We start from the raw sequence: 21105 nt of genomic DNA on the forward strand, positions 1-21105 counted from the left end.
TAAAACCATTGCCCCCCTCCCCCCCCAACCACCTCCCCAAACCCCCACTCCGGCTCACGCTTGCTCACTCTCTCCGGCTCTCCGGCTCTCCGCCTTTATTTGTCGCCTCATCAGCTAATGTCAGGCACACCTTGTCGGTGTTCCCCCTCTAAGCTATTCAAGAAACCCATTACTTTCGATGTCTCCTGTTCATTCTTTCTTTTACATATCCATGTTTTTAATTTTGATAATGAAATAATTGTAAATAATTGGAAAATATAATGGCGTATGAAATACTGTCATCCGAGTATTAATTTACCTTCCAAAAAACATCCACCAGAACGATCTCATAATAACTTAAGACCTTGAAGCCCCGAACATGAGAATGTGCGGGGGTAGAAGGAAATAACAAGATGGGGGTTAAAGGTGATGGGGGACAGTTGACATTGGGTGACCTTAATGTAAGGCTTGACGGGGTTCGCGTATCAACATTTATAAGGTGATGATCGTAATACCTTCAATGATTCTAACTCACCATGACGACTGGCACATAGCGTTATTATGGTTACTGAGATCATCTTTGTATATTTATTTATTAAAGGAAGGAGATTAACCATCCCAGTGAGTCAGGCTTGACTCCCACAGGGCTGGCCCGAAAAATTTCGGGAGAAAATTATATATATATATAGTATAGATTATATATATATATGTATGTATAGTATATATATATATTATATTATATATATATATATATATATGTATTATATATTATATATATGTATATAATACATACATATATATATATATATATATATATATATATATATATATACTATATTATATACATATACATACTATATATAGATAATATATATATATATATATATATAGATTTTATATATATAATTTTTCGCCAGTTTTTCGCCCTGTGGGAGTCAAGCCTGACTCACTGGGATGGTTAATCTATCCTTCCTTTAATAAATAAATATACAAAGATGATCTCAGTAACCATAATAACGCTATGTGCCAGTCGTCATGGTGAGTTAGAATCATTGAAGATATTACGATCATCACCTTATAAATGTTGATACGCGAACCCCGTCAAGCCTTACATTAAGGTCACCCAATGTCAACTGTCCCCCATCACCTTTAACCCCCATCTTGTTATATATATGATATATTATATATATATATATATATAGATATATATGTATGTATATATATCATATATATATATATATATACTAGATATATATGTATGTATATATATACATATATAGTATGTATATATATATATATATATATATATATATATATATATATATATGTAGCACTGTAACTGTATGTTCTCCGCCAAGTGTCTTTTATCTTTCATAGCACTTGTTACCAATAACAGCCGTTAACGAGACAACAAATGAGGACAAACGGCCAAATAGATCTGCACGAACGGAACTGCCTTCACGGACCTGTTCCGGAGGAACTACCCATTCACTGTTAAATATACTATCTGTAAATAAATGTAAATTAGATGACGGTCCTGAAATCTACCAGACTTTGAGTAGGCTCACTCTATAGCTACTGTACACGTAGGCTAAGCACATATGCGCTGACCATACTCTGTAACATAGCTGGTATGTTATTTATCTGTTAATTGTTTGTTACTGTAACTTAACTAATCTTGTTTATTTGTCCGTTAATTGTTTGTTACTGTAACGTAACTAATGTTATTTGTTTGTCTGCTAATTGTGTTTCCGAATATATTTGTTATTGGTAATATTGTCTGATTGAGCATTTGTTTCTGCTTGTAGGGTTGAAGGTTTTTGTCTACATGTGCAATAAAATGAAAGAAGAAATGCTGCTGTGAGTTGTATCTTCCTTGGATTGCTATATTTGGTAGCAGAGCGTTGGTGGCAAAACAGATACGTCTTGATAGAAGATGAGTTGGATAGGGTGTATAGGAGAGGGGCCTGTAATTACGCATGTAATAATGCTCTTTCAATAGTAAAAAAAAACCTTCACAGCTCGAGAAAGTGAGTGGGAGAAACAGTGGTAGGAAGGAAATCAAGAGATGGTTTGAACAGGCAAAATTATGTACCAATCAGCTTAACCTAGCAGGCACTGATGTCGTAGACTATGTTAAAGTTAGTCTGATAGAGCCTGCAAGCACAAGAATACGCCATGCTAAGCCGAAAACGTTGGAGGAAATGGAGACTAAGCTACTAGAAGCGTATGCAGATAATAAGGATAATCTAGAGAGAATGAAAGAACTGTGGTGTGCACAACAGGGAATACAAGAAGGTGTTTGGGAGTATTTAGACAGAATAATTGACTTGGAAGAAGAAGCCGAGGGCAAAGCAGTCTGCTCTAAAGAGAGGGAAATCATTAATTGTATGATTTTTGAAAAAGGTTTGAGGGACAGGAAAATTGCCTTTGATCTAAAGGATAAGATTGAAAACGGAGCCATAGATCAATTAGAAGATGCTGGTAGATTTGTGCAAGATAGAATGAAGGTTATGAAAGAATTTGGTAATGTTTCTGACAGCCACTTGCATAGCAGGAGAGATGATAAAGTAATTAAGTGTTGGACCTGTGGGTATCAGGGTCATGTATCATACCAGTGCAAAAATGCAGGGTTTTCTAGAGACAGCATAGAGCAGGATAAGTGGGAAGGACACCAGTATAAGGGAAGGCTAGGTAAAAACAGAATGCAAAATAAACATGCTTTTGAAAATCAGTTTACGGGCACTTGTTGGTCTTGTGGGGAAGATGGTCATCCATTTTATAAGTGTAATCTATACTCTAGTAAGAACAGAGGGTTCAATAATACAAGAGGAGACAAGGTTGTGAGGGAGATGTCATTGCAGGCCGGTGATAATACCCAGGAAAACTTGTGAGGCCGGGCGTTAACTTGAACGTCCGGCCAAGTGAATGTTTAAATAAGAGAGGAGACACTATGAAACTGACACTCACCATAGAGGGGAAGAAAGCTGTGGGACTTATGGATTCTGGGGCAAACTGTAGTTTGTTGTCGGAAAATTGGTATCTGGGGAATTTAAAACCAAAAGGGGTGACATTGTATAATAGTAGTGACTACATATGTGACCTGAGCGGTAATGAAATTAATATAATAGGTCATGTCGTTGTTGATGTGGAAGTAAGTGGAATGGAACAGAATAGCTGTGTGTTCTATGTCAAGAGAGCTGAGAAAGTAAGGAATGGTCTTGGCAAGAACACTGAACAAGTTTTGGATTGCTGTATGAGACTAGTTGGTCAAACTATGCAGGTTTGGCAGAGGGAAGATTTAGGATATGCTAGTTGCTTAAGACAACAGAATAGAAATGTCCCGTCAGGTAGCAGGAAACTAATTAAGGTAAACATTGACAGCGTAAAGGAAGTGCCAAAGGAGTATGTAGTTTTAGAGAAAGTAGCAGATGAGAGTAAAAATATGTTGCCTCCGGGTGTTCAGGTCTTGCCCAGTTTTTCTATATGTGAATGGGTCGTTAGATATGTTTGTGTTGCTAATTGGTCTAAAGATAATGTCAGCACTGAAGCAGGCAGTATATTGGCCACGGTGCAACTTGGCATAGGGGAGTTTATGAAGGATGATGATAACGAGAATACTGAAAAACTATCAAAGGAAGAACTTCAAAACCACAGACGGAAGTTGGGAGTAAATGTCGATGAAAGTAACTTAAGTAAGTCGGAATTGTTAAGACTTGATAAGATACTCTACAAATATAAAGACTGTTTTGAGCTAAATGATTCAGACCTAGGTTTGATAAAGGGATGGGAACATTCCATTAGATTGTCCGGTGGGAAACCTATCAAATTACCGTATAGGAGAATAGCACCTACGTTAATCCTGAGGCTAAACAGTTTGCTTGATGACTTAAAGAAACACGGGGTGTATGAAGAAAGTGCAAGTCCTTATGCAGCACCTATAGTCCTTGTGAGGAAGAAGGGGGGAGGCTTAAGGTTGTGCATTGATTATAGAAAATTGAATGAAAAAACTTTAAAGGATGCATTTCCTCTTCCTAGAGTGGCGGAGTGTCTGGATTCATTGGAAGGAGCCAAATACTTTTCCACTTTTGACCTTGCGCAGGGCTATCACCAAGTTTTGTTAAGGAAAGAAGATAGAGAGAAAACGGCATTTTCTTGTACCATGGGGACACTTTCAGTATCGCAGGTGTCCAATGGGTCTGACAAACAGCCCAGCAACATTTCAACGATGCATGGAGAATATTTTGGGAGATATATTTTTTGAATTTCTAGTCATTTATTTGGATGATATGATATTATTTTCGAAGGCCATTGACCACTTATTAAGATTGGAGGCATTGCTAGAGCGCATAAAGTCTTATGGGATGAAATTAAAGCCAAAGAAATGTCATTTTTTGCAGACATGTGTAAGTTACCTAGGATTTAGCATTAGTAATCAAGGAATTGGACCTGAGCTAAGTTAGATTGAAGCAGTGAAGAACTGGAGAGGCCAGAAAAACATATTAAGGAAGTGCGAGCTTTTCTGGGATTTGCAACATTTTATAGAAGATTTATTAAAAATTTTGCCATAATTGCCAAGCCACTCAATGAATTATTGAAAGGAGAAAAGAAGAAATCCAGTCAAAGTATTAATGATAAATGGACAGAAGATACGGAAATGGCCTTCCAGACATTGATAGAAAAATTGATAGCTGCCCCAGTGCTGAAAGGGATAGAGTTTGGGAAACCGTGTACGTTAGAAATAGACGCTAGTTACTGCTCTGTTTTGTCCCAATATAAGGAGGATAAGCTGCATCCTGTAGCTTATGCAAGTAGGTCACTGAAACCACACGAAAGAAACATGAAGAACTATAGTTCGAGGAAACTAGAATTGTGTGCTTTGAAGTGGGCTGTTACTGAAAAATTTAAAAACTATCTTATTGGCACAAAGTGCATAGTGTATACTGACAACCCTTTGAGCAATCTCAGCACAGAACAAAAATGGGTAGCAGATTTATCGGTATTTGACATTGAACTTAAATTCAGACCAGGAAAACAAAATGTTAAAGCCGACATTCTGTCACGCAAGCCTAGAGAGGAGATGGCGATGAGTGAAGACGAAGAAGTATGGTAGCTCCTCATGAGGACGCAAATTTTGTCTGTGCCATAAGTAGACATCAGATTTTAGAGTGGGAGGACGTTGTTAATAAACAGAAAGCTTGTCCAGTTTTAAAGATTGTAAGGAAATGGCTAGGAGAAAATATTGAGTTAGAAAACATTAATTTTAAATCTGAATTAGTTACGTGGAAAAAGGATAAAGAAAGTCTTGTGATAAGAAATGATATTCTTTATAAGACTCATATGGATCAATTAGGTAATATGATTTATAGATTAGCCGTTCCTGTTCTTTTAAGAAGTAAGTGTTTAGTCGAAACTCATGATAAACTAGGGCATCAGGGTCTTGATAGAACTTACAAATTACTGAACTCTAGGGTTTATTGGCCCAACATGAGGGGATTTGTAACGGAGTTCATTAGAAATTGTGAAACATGTTTAAGGGCAAAAGATAAAATTCCATATAGAAATACCATTCCTGTTCATGTTGAAACTTCTCAACCCATGGAAATTGTGGCGATAGATTTTTGTTCCGTGGAAAGATCAACCTGTGGAAAGATCAACCTCTGGAAAGGAGCATATTTTAGTTTTAAGTGACCTGTTTAGCAAATACGTGTGGGCATATCCAACCAAGGATCAGAAAGCGACAACAGTGGCTAAAATATTGGTGGAAGAGATCTTTTATAAATATGGAATTCCTCAGCAGCTTCATACTGACCAGGGGAGAAATTTCGAAAGCGCTCTAATTAAGGAAATCTGTAAAAGGTTTAATGTAAAGAAATCACGCACTTCTCCATATCACCCTGAAGGAAACGGTCAAGTGGAAAGAATGAATAGAAAACTCTGTTACGGTCTACTTAGAAGTTTGGAGGAGGAGAAGAGGAACAAATGGCCATTGTATTTGCAGAGTTTAGTATTTGCGTATAACATAACACCTCACTCTGTGACAGAGTTTTCTCCATATTTCTTGTTGTTCGGGAGGGAACTTTGTATTTCGATCGAGAGCTGGGGGTATCTGGAAGACGTTTACAAATTTCAAGACGGAGACTGGTTACGAAAGCAATGCAAAATGCAAAAAGAAGTCTGGGATTTGGTTAGAAGGAACACACAAAAGAACTGGGTATCTAAAGCAAAGCCTACGTTAGCAAAGTCCAGAGAAAGTGATTTGGAGGTAGGACAAAAGGTTTTATTACGAGAAAATAAAATAATTGGAAGAGCGAAACTAGGAGACAAATTCGGTAAGAGAAAGTGGGTAGTTGAAGAAGTACTTAACAGGGACTGTGGTTTGTATAGAATTAGGCCTGAAGGAAGTGATGCTAAGGTTATCCATCGAAGGAATTTTAAACCGCTCGCTGGGATAGAAAGGAATGAGGGGGAAGAAAATATTGATGATTTGGATACGGAAAATAATGGTAATTTCGAAACCGCTGATATGGATGACAGTAGCTTAGAAATGCCTGATATGGAAGAAGTTTTAACCAGGTTCGGGTTTGATTTTAGCAACCATGGTAATAGTGAACCTAAAGAAGGTGTTGATGAAGAGGTTGAACAAGAGCAGGGCGTAACAATTAATGCACCAGTACTGAGAAGATCAGAAAGGATACGAAAACAGGGCAGCGATCAGAGTTGTAAATTTGTCTTTCTTTGTCGGAAAACAGGTAATGGTAGTGTGAGAGGATGGAAGTGTACTGTGTGTACGATGAGGGCATCGTAAAACTGTAGGAGGGTTGTGTGTAGCACTGTATGTTCTCCGCCAAGTGTCTTTTATCCTTCACGGACCTGTTAACCGGAGGAACGACCCATTCACTGGTTAAATATACTATCTGTAAATAAATGTAAATTAGATGACGGTCCTGAAATCTACCAGACTTTGAGTAGGCTCACTCTATAGCCACTGTACACGTAGGCTTACATATGCGCTGATCATACTCTGTAACATAGCTGGTATGTTATTTATCTGTTAATTGTTTGTTACTGTAACGTAACTAATCTTGTTTATTTGTCCGTTAATTGTTTGTTACTGTAACGTAACTAATGTTATTTGTTTGTCTGCTAATTGTGTTTCCGAATATATTTGTTATTGGTAATATTGTCTGATTGAGCATTTGTTCTGCTTGTAGGGTTGAAGGTTTTTTGTCTACATGTGCAATAAAATGAAAGAAGAAATGCTGCTGTGAGTTGTATCTTCCTTGGATTGCTATATATATATATATATATATATATATATATATATATATATATATATATATATATATAGCAATCCAAGGAAAGATACAACTCACAGCAGCATTTCTTCTTTCATTTTATTGCACATGTAGACAAAAACCTTCAACCCTACAAGCAGAAACAAATGCTCAATCAGACAATATTACCAATAACAAATGTTATTGTTATATATATATATATATATATATATATATATATATAGATATATATAATATATATATTATAAACCACTGTAGAGGGCTTATAAGGAGCTCCCCAATGATCCCTGAATGCTACAGGACTCCTGGGCATGTCAACGGTCAGTTTCTCTCAGGTTGAGAAGAGCGTCTTCTCCCCCAAGCATCCCCCAAGAAGTTCGTTGGTTTTTAGCGTCACCTATAATATTTGGCACCCATTGGTCCATAGACCTAAGGAGAGGTGCCAGAGCCAATCACATCCTGGAGGGAATATATCGGGGGGGGTTTTTGGGGTACGAGAGGAAGCCAAGGTTTCCCCTTGAGGGAGGCAGTCAAGCGTCGGTCAAGCAATGGGGAGGACGTGTAGTTCCCCCTCGTTGCCCTTTGCAGGTTTCCTTGCTCGGTCTCAATCTCGCTGGTACTGCAGTTTATTAAGTTCAATTTCACTCGGGCCCTTGTGTAAATTCATTAGAATATAAGAACGGTATTATCACTGGGCGTTTGATTTCTGCATGACCAACAGTAACTTAAGAGACCCACGCACCCCAGGTCGGGTCATATATATAATAGATATATATATATATATATATATATATATATAATACATATATATATATATATATAATATATATATTTGTGTATATATATACACATATTTTATACATACATATATATATATATATATATATATATATATATCTAGCTATATATATATGTACATATATATGTATATGTGTATATATATAGAATGTATATATATATATATATATATATATATATATATAGATAGATACATTTATATGTATATATAGATATATATAATTATATATGTACATATATATATATATATATACATATATATTTGTAAATATAAATATATATATATATATATATATATATATATATATATGTGTGTGTGTGTGTGTGTGTTAGTGTGTTTGTGTGTGTGTATATATATATATATATATATATATATATATATATATATATATATATATATATATATATATATATATACACACACACATATATATATAATATATATATATATATATTGTGTGTTTGTGTGTGTGTGTTACAGTCAATGAGTGAAACTAGCCATTTCATGTAATGTCTAGAAATTCCAGTCGTTTCACGAAATGACTATTTCACTCGGTCATTTCGTGAAACGACTAAAATATTCAGCTATTACGTAAAATGGCTGGAAAATTGGTGTCCTCATAACGCAAGCTGGCTAAAACTGTTTAGGGAGGGAGGGAAGGAGATTTTAGTTGCTATTCAGTTGTCAACTGGTGTCATACAGGTTATAAACTTGCCTACAGGTGTGTTGCAGATTGTAATGGCTCAGTGTAATTTTGAAGTCAAATTTACAAAAGCGCTTTTTCAAAAATATCATCAGTGTAAAAAAAAAATGGATTGCTAAAGAAGAGTACTATAAGACAATTGAAGACCTGAAGACAGCTGCCAGGGATCCATCTTCGAAGTCTCGTCATGGATACTACATTCTCAAGAAGTAAGATTTTTTTTATCTCTTATTATTATTGTTTCCGAACATTCTTGAACTGAAACAGCCTACACCAGAGTTCACATCGCCACCCCGCACCTATGAAGAGTCTCCACCACTCAGTCCGTCACCACTTACAAGACGTGAGCGTGAGATAACACAGGAAAGGAGGCGAGCAAGAGAAGAACAGCTCTCGCAAGCTTAGCGCATGGTAAAGCACAGCAGGTTAGACTCGAAGGCAGGGGTGAGCGAGCATATCTGTTGCAGTTCTTATTCCTTAAGAGTGGCATAATCAAGACCAAGTATTCACGCATCCAATTTAATCTTTGTCCGCAGAAACTTCTCACTCGGTCTGATGTCAAACAAGATGAACAAGTTTCCCTTCGGCAGGCTTTGAAATCTACAGCCACTTGTGGTCAGGGTTTCTTAAAATGCGGCTGTGGTACAGGCAAAATAAGTGTTCTACAAATCGATGTAATTGTTACAAGGCTAAGCGCAAGTATAACAGTCGATGTCATAACAGTCTAACGTGTGCAAACAAGTGACTAAGTAAATCTGTTCAACAGAATGTTCAAATGTGTTTTATAATTTTGACTACTTGAATTTATTTCTACCTGTACAAACAAATAAGTAACGTAGCTCAGCGAAATGTTCAAAAGTGTTTTATGATTATTCTAATTATTTTAACAAATACAACAAATAAGTAAATTCGTTCAGTAAATGCTCAAAATGTTTATAATTATTCTAATAATTTTAATCATTTTAAGAAATTCAACAAAATGTTTTTATGTGTTATATGATTATTTTAACATACTTGTAGATGTGATTTTTAAAAGCACAGAAATAAAAACAAAATAAAAATAAAAATAAATAATAAATGGCTATGAATAAATACTCCCTCCCCTCCCTCAAAAGTTTTAGCCAGGTTGTGTAATGAGGACACCAATTTTCCAGCCATTTCACGTAATAGCTGAATATTTTAGTCGTTTCACGAAATGACCGAGTGAAATGGTCATTTCGTGAAACGACTGAAATTTCCAGGCATTACATGAAATGACTAGTTTCACACTTTGACTGTAACATATATAGATATATATATATATATATATATATATATATATATACTTATATATGTATATATTATATATATATATATATATATATATATATAGTATATCTATATATAGATATATATATTAATATATATATGTATATATATATATATATATATATATATATATATATATATATATATATATATGATATATATATATATATATAGATACATATATGTATATATATGTGTGTGTGTTTATATATATATATATATACACACACACACACACACCGTTGGTATTACTATTATCGCAAAAGTTATATAATAATAGTAATAATAATATCGTTAGTATTACTATTACGCCAAAGTTATCTTAAAAATAATAATCAATTATCAATACGGTAATATTACTACTACTGATAATAAAGTTACTAACTGAAGCGTCTACACTAAAGAGGGAAAAAATGAAGAGCATAGAAAAAGTTTTACGGAAGATTATGACACAACTTGAACAAAACAGGATCATTAATAAGGAATACAACTTCGATAAACGTTAGGTCAAATTTTCCAAAAATGAGAGAGACTCGTGTATTTAATCTCAGGAGGATGTTGGACTGGACAAAAGTGAACTTGTGATCACGGCGGAGGTTAAAAGTCGAAGAAGATTAGCAGGGATTCCTTCGACAGACCGCGATCCTCCAGAAGAACCGCAGGAACTTGTCGAGGACCTAGACTCTTTCATCAGAACAGCAACGAAGAACTGGAGGAATCCTTCGGAGCCGAGCCGTGAAGTCACTCCGAAGTCCTCCCTGGAATGAAGACGTTGTTGGCTCCAGGAGCGAATGCCTTCAGAGCCCGAATCCAGCGTCCGTTTGAAAAACTAAGCATGGAGACAGCGAAAGTCTCCGGGTATAACGCTTCATTCATCATGATTGCGACTTATTGCTTTTTGCTACAAGTGCTGTATTTCTTGTGCTGTGACCTGTATGTTTCTATCTGTGAGGACTGTGTAACCTTGTTTGGTTCTCAACAGATTCATGTTGGCGTACAGGACATATCCTCTTATAATATGGCGGATTCTCGTGATCCGGAAATCGTGATTGTACAACGTAACAGCTTTGTTACCTCAGCCTTTGCCGTCGCCATCCCTGTGATGGCATTGTTGGCAGGCTTGGCGTTTGCTGTTTACTGTTTTCACAAGATTAAAGGAACACGAGATCTTGACGTCTTGGATATTAGTAAAGAAACCATACTGGAAGACAGTATGGAAACTGAACATCTCGATGATATGGAACAACTGGACGAGACTGATGACGACTCAGACACCGACTTTGACGAAGTGGCTAGACTGGAAGACAGTCTAAACATGGAACAACTCGACGAGACTGATGACGACTTGGATACTGACTGTGATGAAGTTGACGAAGTAGTTAGACTGGAAGACAGTCTAAACATGGAACAACTCGATGAGACTGATGACTTGGATACTGACTGTGACGACGTTGACGAAGTGGCTAGACTGGAAGACAGTCTAAATATGGAACAACTCGACGGTTATCTTCTTCAACAAATTGAAAAACTTCTCGATGACAAACTGCATTTAGAGGAAGATTTAAGATTGGCTCAAAATAAAGTGCAGAAGCTGGAAAAGGTAAATGAAGAACAGACGGCTACAATAACGACATTGGAGAGTCATCTGGGTGAGAAAGATCTCTTGCTCAAGAAGAGAGACGAAGAGGAAAGAGAGAGGGAAATGTTTTTCCAGCAGGAGATAGCTGAGAAGCAGAGAGAGCTGGAGGCCACTGTACAGAAGGAAACAGAACTCTGCCTGAAATTAAAAGAATCCGAAAATATGAATCAGTTGCTTGATTTGGAAAACGAAGAGTTCTGTAAAATGAATGAAGACCTTAGGAACGATTTACTTGATAAAGAGAAGGAAGTCGACCTTCTGAAAGAATCCCTCAACCTTAAAACTAAGGAATTGGAGGAAGGTCAAGACATACGGGAAATAATGAAGAGACGATTGGAGGAAAATGAAGAGGATAACTCTTCTCTCCAAGAAAAACTGAGGCTCGCTGAAAAAGAGAACGTAAGTATCCAGCAGGATGTCCTAATTATGCAGGACGAAAATCAAAAGCTCCAGTCACTTCTCAGCCAAGCAGAATCTGTGGCCATCTTGACAAAGGAAATCTTAAACGCTGAGAAAACAAGTCCATGAGTTACTAAGGATACGCGCTTCAAGTCATGAAGAACTGGGTGGCTGAACTAGGCGGAGAAAACGCCAAGATGAAAGGAGAATTAAAAGAAAAATCACTGGACGTAATGTTACTAGAGAAATCATTAGAAACTGAGAGACAAAATAACAGTACTCTGCAGGATGCTCTCCATCGTCTGAAAGAAATAGAGAACTTGCTGGAAGAAGCGAAGAAAAGAGAGAACGAGAAAGACGAGGAGGTCGAGAGGCTGCAGAAAGATAATGAAGTCTATAGAGAACAAATTGAAAATATAGAGATGAAGCTGGAAAATAACTGCGAGGAGGCAGAAAGGCTATTCAGAGCACTCAAGGAGCAGGTACATAAAAATAGCCTGTTAGTTAAGGAGAAGGAAGACGCAGAGATTGAAATGAAAAGGCAACATCAGGAGAACCTGAGGCAAAAGAACAGAGAAGCAGAGGAACAGCATAAACGGGAGAAGCAAATCCAGGATAACATGGAAAGCATCCTCCGTCAAAAGCAGAGCCTGGAATGCTTGCTGGATTGTAAAGAAAAAGATATCATCTCTTTGAAGAAGAAGGAGAGTGAAGCCCAGCTGGAAGTGCAGCGACTTCTCAAGGACTGCGATATGCTGAAAGAAAAGATTCAGCTACAGGAGCAGAATAGAATGAGAGAAGAAAAGCGTCTCAGGGAACAGCTAAGAACACAGGAGGAGGCTTTGAGGGAACATGACAAGTACATGTTGATGACGTTTCTACATGGGACTGCTCAGAGGAATTTCCAGCTAGAACACATTGCGCTGGAACATGGAGATGATATGATTGAAGAAGGGAAGCGAGAGAAGTGCACAGGGGGAACAATAGGAAGGAAAGGCACAGGGAGTGAGGAAGACCCCTGTGAGAAGGCCCGTGAGACAGAAGAGAAACAACGCAAGAAGTACTGGAATGCCCAGCGGGAGAAGAACGAGGATTACGAGAAACAATGGGAGAGCCTCAAGCACATTGTGGAAGATGTTCTTCACGGAGATGAATAAAGATCTTCAGGATATTCATCTTTCACTAAGAAGGAAGGCAGTGGCTGCTGAGTTCCCCCAACTCGTCAGCCAAGGCACTGTCTCAAGGAACGAACAAACTCGCCTGGTGAGAGTCAAAGGAAACATTTTCTGGAGGTAGGAGGACAAGCTCTCAGTATGAGAGCGAAAAGCTATTTGGAGGTAGGAGGACAAGCTCTCAGCTTGAGAGTCAACAGCTGTTCGGAGGTAGAAGGACGAGCTCTCAGCTTGAGAGTCAACAGCAGTTTGGAGGCTGGAGGGAGAGCTCTCAGCTTGAGAGCCAACAGCTGTTCGGAGGCTGGAGGATGAAACTCTCAGTTTGAGAGCCAAAAGCTGTTCAGAGAACCAGAAGGCCACCAGAAGGCGTAAGTTCATATACAAAATATTAGTTATGCAATGCATAATGAGTTGAATACTTGCATATACTCCTGTGGCAACCTCTGGCGCGGCGTAAAAAAACCCGTAGTTTTTCAAATGCCTTTCATATATGCAAAACATGGCTTTAATGGCAATGCATAATGGGTTGAATACTTGCATATACTCTTGTGGCAACCTCTGGCGCCGGCATAAAAAAACCCCGTAAGTTTTAAGTGCCTTTCATATATGCAAAACCTGGGTTATGCAATGCATAATGGGTTGAATACTTGCATATACTCCTGTGGCAACCTCTGGCGAGGCGTAAAAACCCGTAAGTTCAATGCCTTTCATATATGCAAAACATAGGTTATGCAATGCATAATAGGTTGAATACTTGCATATACTCCTGTGGCAACCTCTGGCGCGGCATAAAAACCCGTAAGTTCAATGCCTTTCATATATGCAAAGCATGGGTTATGCAATGCATAATAGGTTGAATACTTGCATATACTCCTGTGGCAACCTCTGGCGCGGCGTAAAAACCCGTAAGTTCAATGCCTTTCATATATGCAAAACCTAGGTTATGCAATGCATAATGGGTTGAATACTGCATATACTCCCTGTGGAACCTCTGGGCGCGGCGTAAAAAACCCGTAAGTTCAATGCCTTTCATATATGCAAAACATGGGCTTTATGCAATGCATAATGGTTGAATACTTGCATATACTCCTGTGGCAACCTCTGGGCGCGGCGTAAAAACCCGTAAGTTCAATGCCTTTCATATATGCAAAACCTAGGTTATGCATGCATATGGTTGAATACTTATGTACATATACTCCTGGGCAAACCTCTGGCGCGGCGTAAAAACTCCGTAAGTTCAATGCCTTTCATATATGCAAAAACAGATGCTTATGCAATGCATAATGGGTTGATACTTGCCTATACTCCCTGTGGCAACCTCTGGCATGGCGTAAAAAGCCCGTAAGTTCAATGCCTTTCATATATGCAAAACCTGGTTATGCAATGCATAACAGGTTGGAATACTTGCATATACTTCCTGTGGCAACCTCTGGCGCGGTGTAAAAACCCGTAAGTTCATGCTTTCATATATGCAAAACCAGGTTTATGCAATGCATAACAGGTTGAATACTTGCATATACTCCCTGTGGCACCTCTGGCGCGGCGTAAAAACCCTAAGTTTCAATGCCTTTCATATATGCAAAACCTAGTTTTTATGCAATGCATAATGGGTTGAATACTTTATGTACATATACTTTTTTCCTGTGGCAACCTCTGGCGCGGCGTAAAACCCGTAAGTTCAATGCCTTTCATATATGCAAAAACATGGCTTATGCAATGCATAATGGGTTGAATACTTGCATATACTCCTGTGGCAACCTCTGGCGCGGCGTAAAAACCCGTAAGTTCAATGCCTTTCATATATGCAAAACCTAGGTTATGCAATGCATAACAGGTTGAATACTTGCATATACTCCTGTGGCAACCTCTGGCGCGGTGTAAAAACCCGTAAGTTCAATGCCATTCATATATGCAAAACCTAGGTTATGCAATGCATAATGGGTTGAATACTTGCATATACTCCTGTGGCAACCTCTGGCACAGCGTAAAAACCTGTAAGTTCAATGCCTTTCATATATGCAAAACCTAGGTTATGCAATGCATAATGGGTTGAATACTTGCATATACTCCTGTGGCAACCTCTGGCGCGGCGTAAAAACCTGTAAGTTCAATGCCTTTCATATATGCAAAACCTAGGTTATGCAATGCATAATGGGTTGAATACTTGCATATACTCCTGTGGCAACCTCTGGTGCGGCGTAAAAACCCGTAAGTTCAATGCCATTCCTATATGCAAAACCTAGGTTATGCAATGCATAATGGGTTGAATACTTGCATATACTCCTGTGGCAACCTCTGGCGCGGAGTAAAAACCCGGAAGTTTAATGCCTTTCATATGTGCAAAACATGGGTTATGCAATGCATAATGGGTTGAATACTTGCATATACTCCTGTGGCAACCTCTGGCGTGGCGTAAAAACCCATAAGTTCAATGCCTTTCATATATGCAAAACATGGGTTATGCAATGCATAATGGGTTGAATACTTGCATTTACTCCTGTGGCAACCTCTGGCGCGGCGTAAAAACCCGTAAGTTCAATGCCTTTCATATATGAAAAACATGGCTTATGCAATGCATAATGGGTTGAATACTTGCATATACTCCTGTGGCAACCTCTGGCGCGGCGTAAAAACCCGTAAGTTCAATGCCTTTCATATATGAAAAACATGGCTTATGCAATGCATAATGGGTTGAATACTTGCATATACTCCTGTGGCAACCTCTGGCGCGGCGTAAAAACCCGTAAGTTCAATGCCTTTCATATATGCAAAACCTAGGTTATGCAATGCATAATGGGTTGAATACTTATGTACATATACTCCTGTGGCAACCTCTGGAGCGGCATAAAAACCCGTAAGTTCAATGCCTTTCATATATGCAAAACCTAGGTTATGCAATGCCTAATGGGTTGAATATTTGCATATACTCCTGTGGCAACCTCTGGCGCGGCGTAAAAACAAGTAACTTCAATGCCTTTCATATATGCAAAACATGGGTTATGCAATGCATAATGGGTTGAATACTTGCATATACTCCTGTGGCAACCTCTGGCACGGCGTAAAAACCCGTAAGTTCAATGCCATTCATATATGCAAAACCTAGGTTATGTAATGCATAATGGGTTGAATACTTGCATATACTCCTGTGGCAACCTCTGGCGCGGCGTAAAAACCCGTAAGTTCAGTGCCTTTCATATATGCAAAACATGGCTTATGCAATGCATAATGAGTTGAATACTTGCATATACTCCTGTGGCAACCTCTGGCGCGGCGTAAAAACCCGTAAGTTCAATGCCATTCATATATGCAAAACCTAGGTTATGCAATGCATAATGGGTTGAATACTTGCATATACTCCTGTGGCAACCTCTGGTGCGACGTAAAAACCCATAAGTTCAATGCCCTTCATATATGCAAAACATGGGTTATGCAATGCATAATGGGTTGAATACTTGCATATACTCCTGTGGCAACCTCTGGCGCGGCGTAAAAACCCATAAGTTCAATGCCTTTCATATATGCAAAACATGGGTTATGCAATGCATAATGGGTTGAATACTTGCATATACTCCTGTGGCAACCTCTGGCGCGGCATAAAAACCCGTAAGTTCAATGCCTTTCATATATGCAAAACCTAGGTTATGCAATGTCTAATGGGTTGAATACTTGCATATACTCCTGTGGCAACCTCTGGCGTGGCGTAAAAACCCGTAAGTTCAATGCCTTTCATATATGCAAAACATGGGTTATGCAATGCATAATGGGTTGAATACTTGCATATACTCCTGTGGCAACCTCTGGCGCGGCGTAAAAACCCGTAAGTTCAATGCCTTTCATATATGCAGAACATGGGTTATGCAATGCATAATGGGTTGAATACTTGCATATACTCCTGTGGCAACCTCTGGCGCGGCGTAAAAACCCGTAAGTTCAATGCCTCTCATATAAGCAAAACATGGATTATGCAATGCATAATGGGTTGAATACTTGCATATACTACTGTGGCAACCTCTGGCACGGCGTAAAAACCCATAAGTTCAGTGCCTTTCATATATGCAAAACATGGGTTATGCAATGCATAATGGGTTGAATACTTGCATATGAGGGCCTCAGAACCACAGCGTTGTAAACGCCACCCCCACCAGTATTGAGTTAGGCATTCCACTAGATTTGGCAATGTTTCCTCTGTCTATTTGTTGCATTTCTATGCTATTCAGGAGTTTAAAAAAGGTCGAAATCCCTACTTGAGCAGTAGGAATTATCGATTTTGTCTACATGAATGAACGTGGTGTCGCGCGGAGGTTACAGCCTCATAAGATCTCAGTTAGAACCACAAGGAAGTACGTTCGCAGCTCAAGAGCGGGTAGTCAGTTCTAAGCCAATCATTATTTATCCCCATAATACGCCTGCAAGTGTCGGCCAATCACCGCACAGTTTGCAATCTCTGCTATTGTTTACATTCCAGTCTAGTGATTTTCGCGGTGGAATTAGAATTCCACGATGTTGTGGTTTGGTTTTTTTGGATTATTATCCCTTATTTAGTGCCCTTATGCCTTCCTATGATGGTGAAAGTGATCACAATGATGTCGTGCAACAGCCAAGAGGAAGAAAAAGGACAAGGAATGAAGCGTCATGGAAGAAAAACAGTGTTAAGTTATTGCATGACGCCGGCCAAGAATATGTTTCTCGGCGTACAGCCTCTTGCACCACTGAACCCTAGGCCTAGAAAATTAAGCAGTATGGAGGTTCCTTTGTCCTGGCTTCGAGTGTAAGTGTAATTCCACGATCCTCTTTTATATTACAACATGTTTTTACTGTTTGGGAGCGCTAGTAATAATATACTTAATTTTACTTACAATATTCGTAACAAAACATGTCCCTCTTTTACATTTTAAATCCAGAGTTATTTTAGCCAAAATTTGATGAGTACTGGTGGCTCTTATGGAACAAGGTATGGTTTACCCAAGGTGCATAAGGACGGTGTCCCATTAGACCAATTCTTGCTTCCTACGAAACCCCTAATTATAAGATGGCTAAGTTTTTAGTGCCCTTATTAAATGAATCTTCTATAAATAATTATTCAGTCAAAAATTCCAAACAATTTAGGGACAACGTTCTTATGCAAGATTCTGATTTATTTATGGTAAGCTTGGACGTAGTCTTTTTTTACCAACGTCCCCGTGGAAAAGACAATACAAATAATCTTAGACAAAATTTATACCCAACGAGATATTTTATTTCACGGTTTTAATTATGATGATTTTAAGAAAATTTTGCAGCCGGCAGTGCAGGACACTGCCTTCATTTTTAATAACACAGCTTACTCTCAGCTTCTTAATATATAAAGGTTCAGTTATTGCTAATTGATGAGGTGAGGTGGCTCTGGAGAGAATTTTAAAATCTTATATTCAATATGTTGTTTACATTTTTCGGCATGATCACGTACATGAGAAAATTCAGGATTAGTTAATTTATTGCCTGATCTGTAACTAACTCCCCGATGACAATCAATTCTGACTTTTAGTAGGCGACGAGAAGCCCCCACACATTTCCCCACCTTACATTTGGGGCAAGCATATAAATAAACGACATTGGAAGTCATCAAGGAGCTTAGTTTGTCTTTATGTTTAAAAAGAGAAGCAATGGTTAACGGGTTCTTGAGTATAACTGTACTGTTAACTGCCGGAAGGTGTCGGTGAATATATATATATATATATATATATATATATATATAATATATATATATATATATATATATATATATATATATATTATTATGAGATGAGGCCTCTAGACCCAAATGTTGCTCGAGGGTGTTAAAAAGAAGTAATTCCGAAGGAAGGAAAGGTTAAATGAAAGAAGGGGAACAAAGGCTGGCAAAACCATTCCCTTCAACAAAACCATCAGTGAGAAAAAAAAAAAAAAAAAGACACCTCCCTATGACGCAATCAATTACCTCTCACAAGGAGAAAAAAAAACCTTATGGGTGGGTTTTATTAATAAAAAAAATTAAGAAAAATCAGAGAATGAATGAATTCGTCAGATGCCTACGGACCGGATTCTGTTTCCACGACAAAACCTGATCAATTACGTGGTCTGTCAGAGGAGGGAAAAGGCAAATGATTAATAGATGAACTTTTCCAGATGGGACCAAGGGCCAAGAAGAGGACCGAGCCCAATTTAGGCAACAGAGGCCGGCTGTGTTCTTACACCATTCGAAATGTATTTTAAGATACACTTCAAGGGCGTCAGTGATTAAGCCAGCATCATATTTCCTTGAAATGATGCAGTTCATCAAGACAAAATTATTTATTTCTGTACAGAAAAATATATCTATTAAGGTGTCACATGTTCTATGTTTTGTGGGAAAAAATTAATTTTATTATGTACAATGACTATCCCAGATACTAAACACGTGCAACTTGCAATAGCCCACAAGAGTCTAGTCAGCGGCAGTGGGTCCCAGTGAGGGAAATATATATATATATATATATATATATATATATATATATCTATATATAATATAATATTCTTTAATATTATACATATATATAATTAATTAATTATATAAGAAATTGCACTTTTCGATTGAACGAAACTTCAAGGATACCATTTATATTTTCATGTAAGATTGCTATTACAAACGCAATATTATGGCTCAAAGGAAAAAATAAATAAATAAATAAAAGAAGGTATGCAACAGAACCGAATATATACAGCATGAAATTCAAAACAGAGAGAAAAGGAAAGAAAGAAAGGTTTACCTCATCATCTCCTCTCGGGGAAGAAAAATATTTTCTGAAAACGAAAAATTAAAAAAGAAAATAGAAAACGAGAGACCGTGGAAGAAAAATGTCCAAAGATTAGAATGAATCTTTCCCAAGAAAGTGAGAGAAAAAGCGGACAGTCGTTCTATATAGGATTTGTGATCCTATGAAGAAAGTAATATATCTCTATAGGCGCATAAGGACAAGAAATACACGATAATAAATATTTCGGAAAATGGATTATCTCTTCAGGTTCCATAAGTCCGCCGAAATTTACTCAGTAGTATTTAACTTAGTATAAAAATGTTTTTCCTTTCAGTTGCCGTAGCAGAGAGAGAGAGAGAGAGAGAGAGGTAGCTGACTCAGAAAACGCATATTTGAGGGTATTTCTTAAATTGAATTAAAATTAGATTAAATTAAAATTTATACAACTAATGTGTACGATATCGTAGATAAAATTTTTACCAGAGAGAGAGAGAGAGAGAAAGAGAGAAAAATTAAGATCTAAATAGCTAAAGTGTACGATTCGTAGAGAAAATTGTTACCAGAGAGAGAGAGGAAGAGAATGTAGCTGACCCAGAAAACGCATATTTGAAGGTATTTCTTAAATTAAATTAAGATTAGATTAAATTAAGATTTACACAACTAATATGTACGATATAGTAGATATAATTGTTACTAGAGAGAGAGAGAGAGAGAGAGAGAGAGAGCTGACCTAGAAAACGCATGCATATTGGAGTTTCTTATGCAGAATAGTAATTGTTCCTTGGATCCATCGTTTTTGACATGTCCTCCATTGGCACATTGCTTGCCAGTCTGAGCAATATTGAAAAGCAACACTTGGGAAAATCCTGTATAAAATTAATGCAGATGAATCAGTCACTATTTTCAACAAAAGTTGTTTAAAAGAAGGTAAACTTCCCAACTAATCTTGCTATAATGGGCGTTATGTCTGTCCGTCCGTCTGTCATTCAATCACGGCCAAACGGCCGATCCGAAGGGCATGAAACTTGACGGGGTTATAGTGGTGACCCAAGATGG

General features: G+C 37.8%; 1 protein-coding gene across 1 annotated transcript; it reads left to right on the top strand.

Annotated features, from left to right (window-relative positions):
* Positions 1-10895: 10895 nt before the first annotated feature.
* Positions 10896-12254, top strand: LOC135206028 (putative autophagy-related protein 11). Its single transcript, XM_064237198.1, has one exon. It carries the CDS (start codon positions 10923-10925, stop codon positions 12252-12254), a length of 1332 nt encoding a protein of 443 aa, XP_064093268.1. The 5' UTR covers positions 10896-10922.
* The last annotated feature ends 8851 nt before the right edge of the window (positions 12255-21105 follow it).

Source organism: Macrobrachium nipponense, chromosome 29 (assembly GCF_015104395.2).
Source record: "Macrobrachium nipponense isolate FS-2020 chromosome 29, ASM1510439v2, whole genome shotgun sequence".
Lineage (NCBI taxonomy): Eukaryota > Metazoa > Arthropoda > Malacostraca > Decapoda > Palaemonidae > Macrobrachium > Macrobrachium nipponense.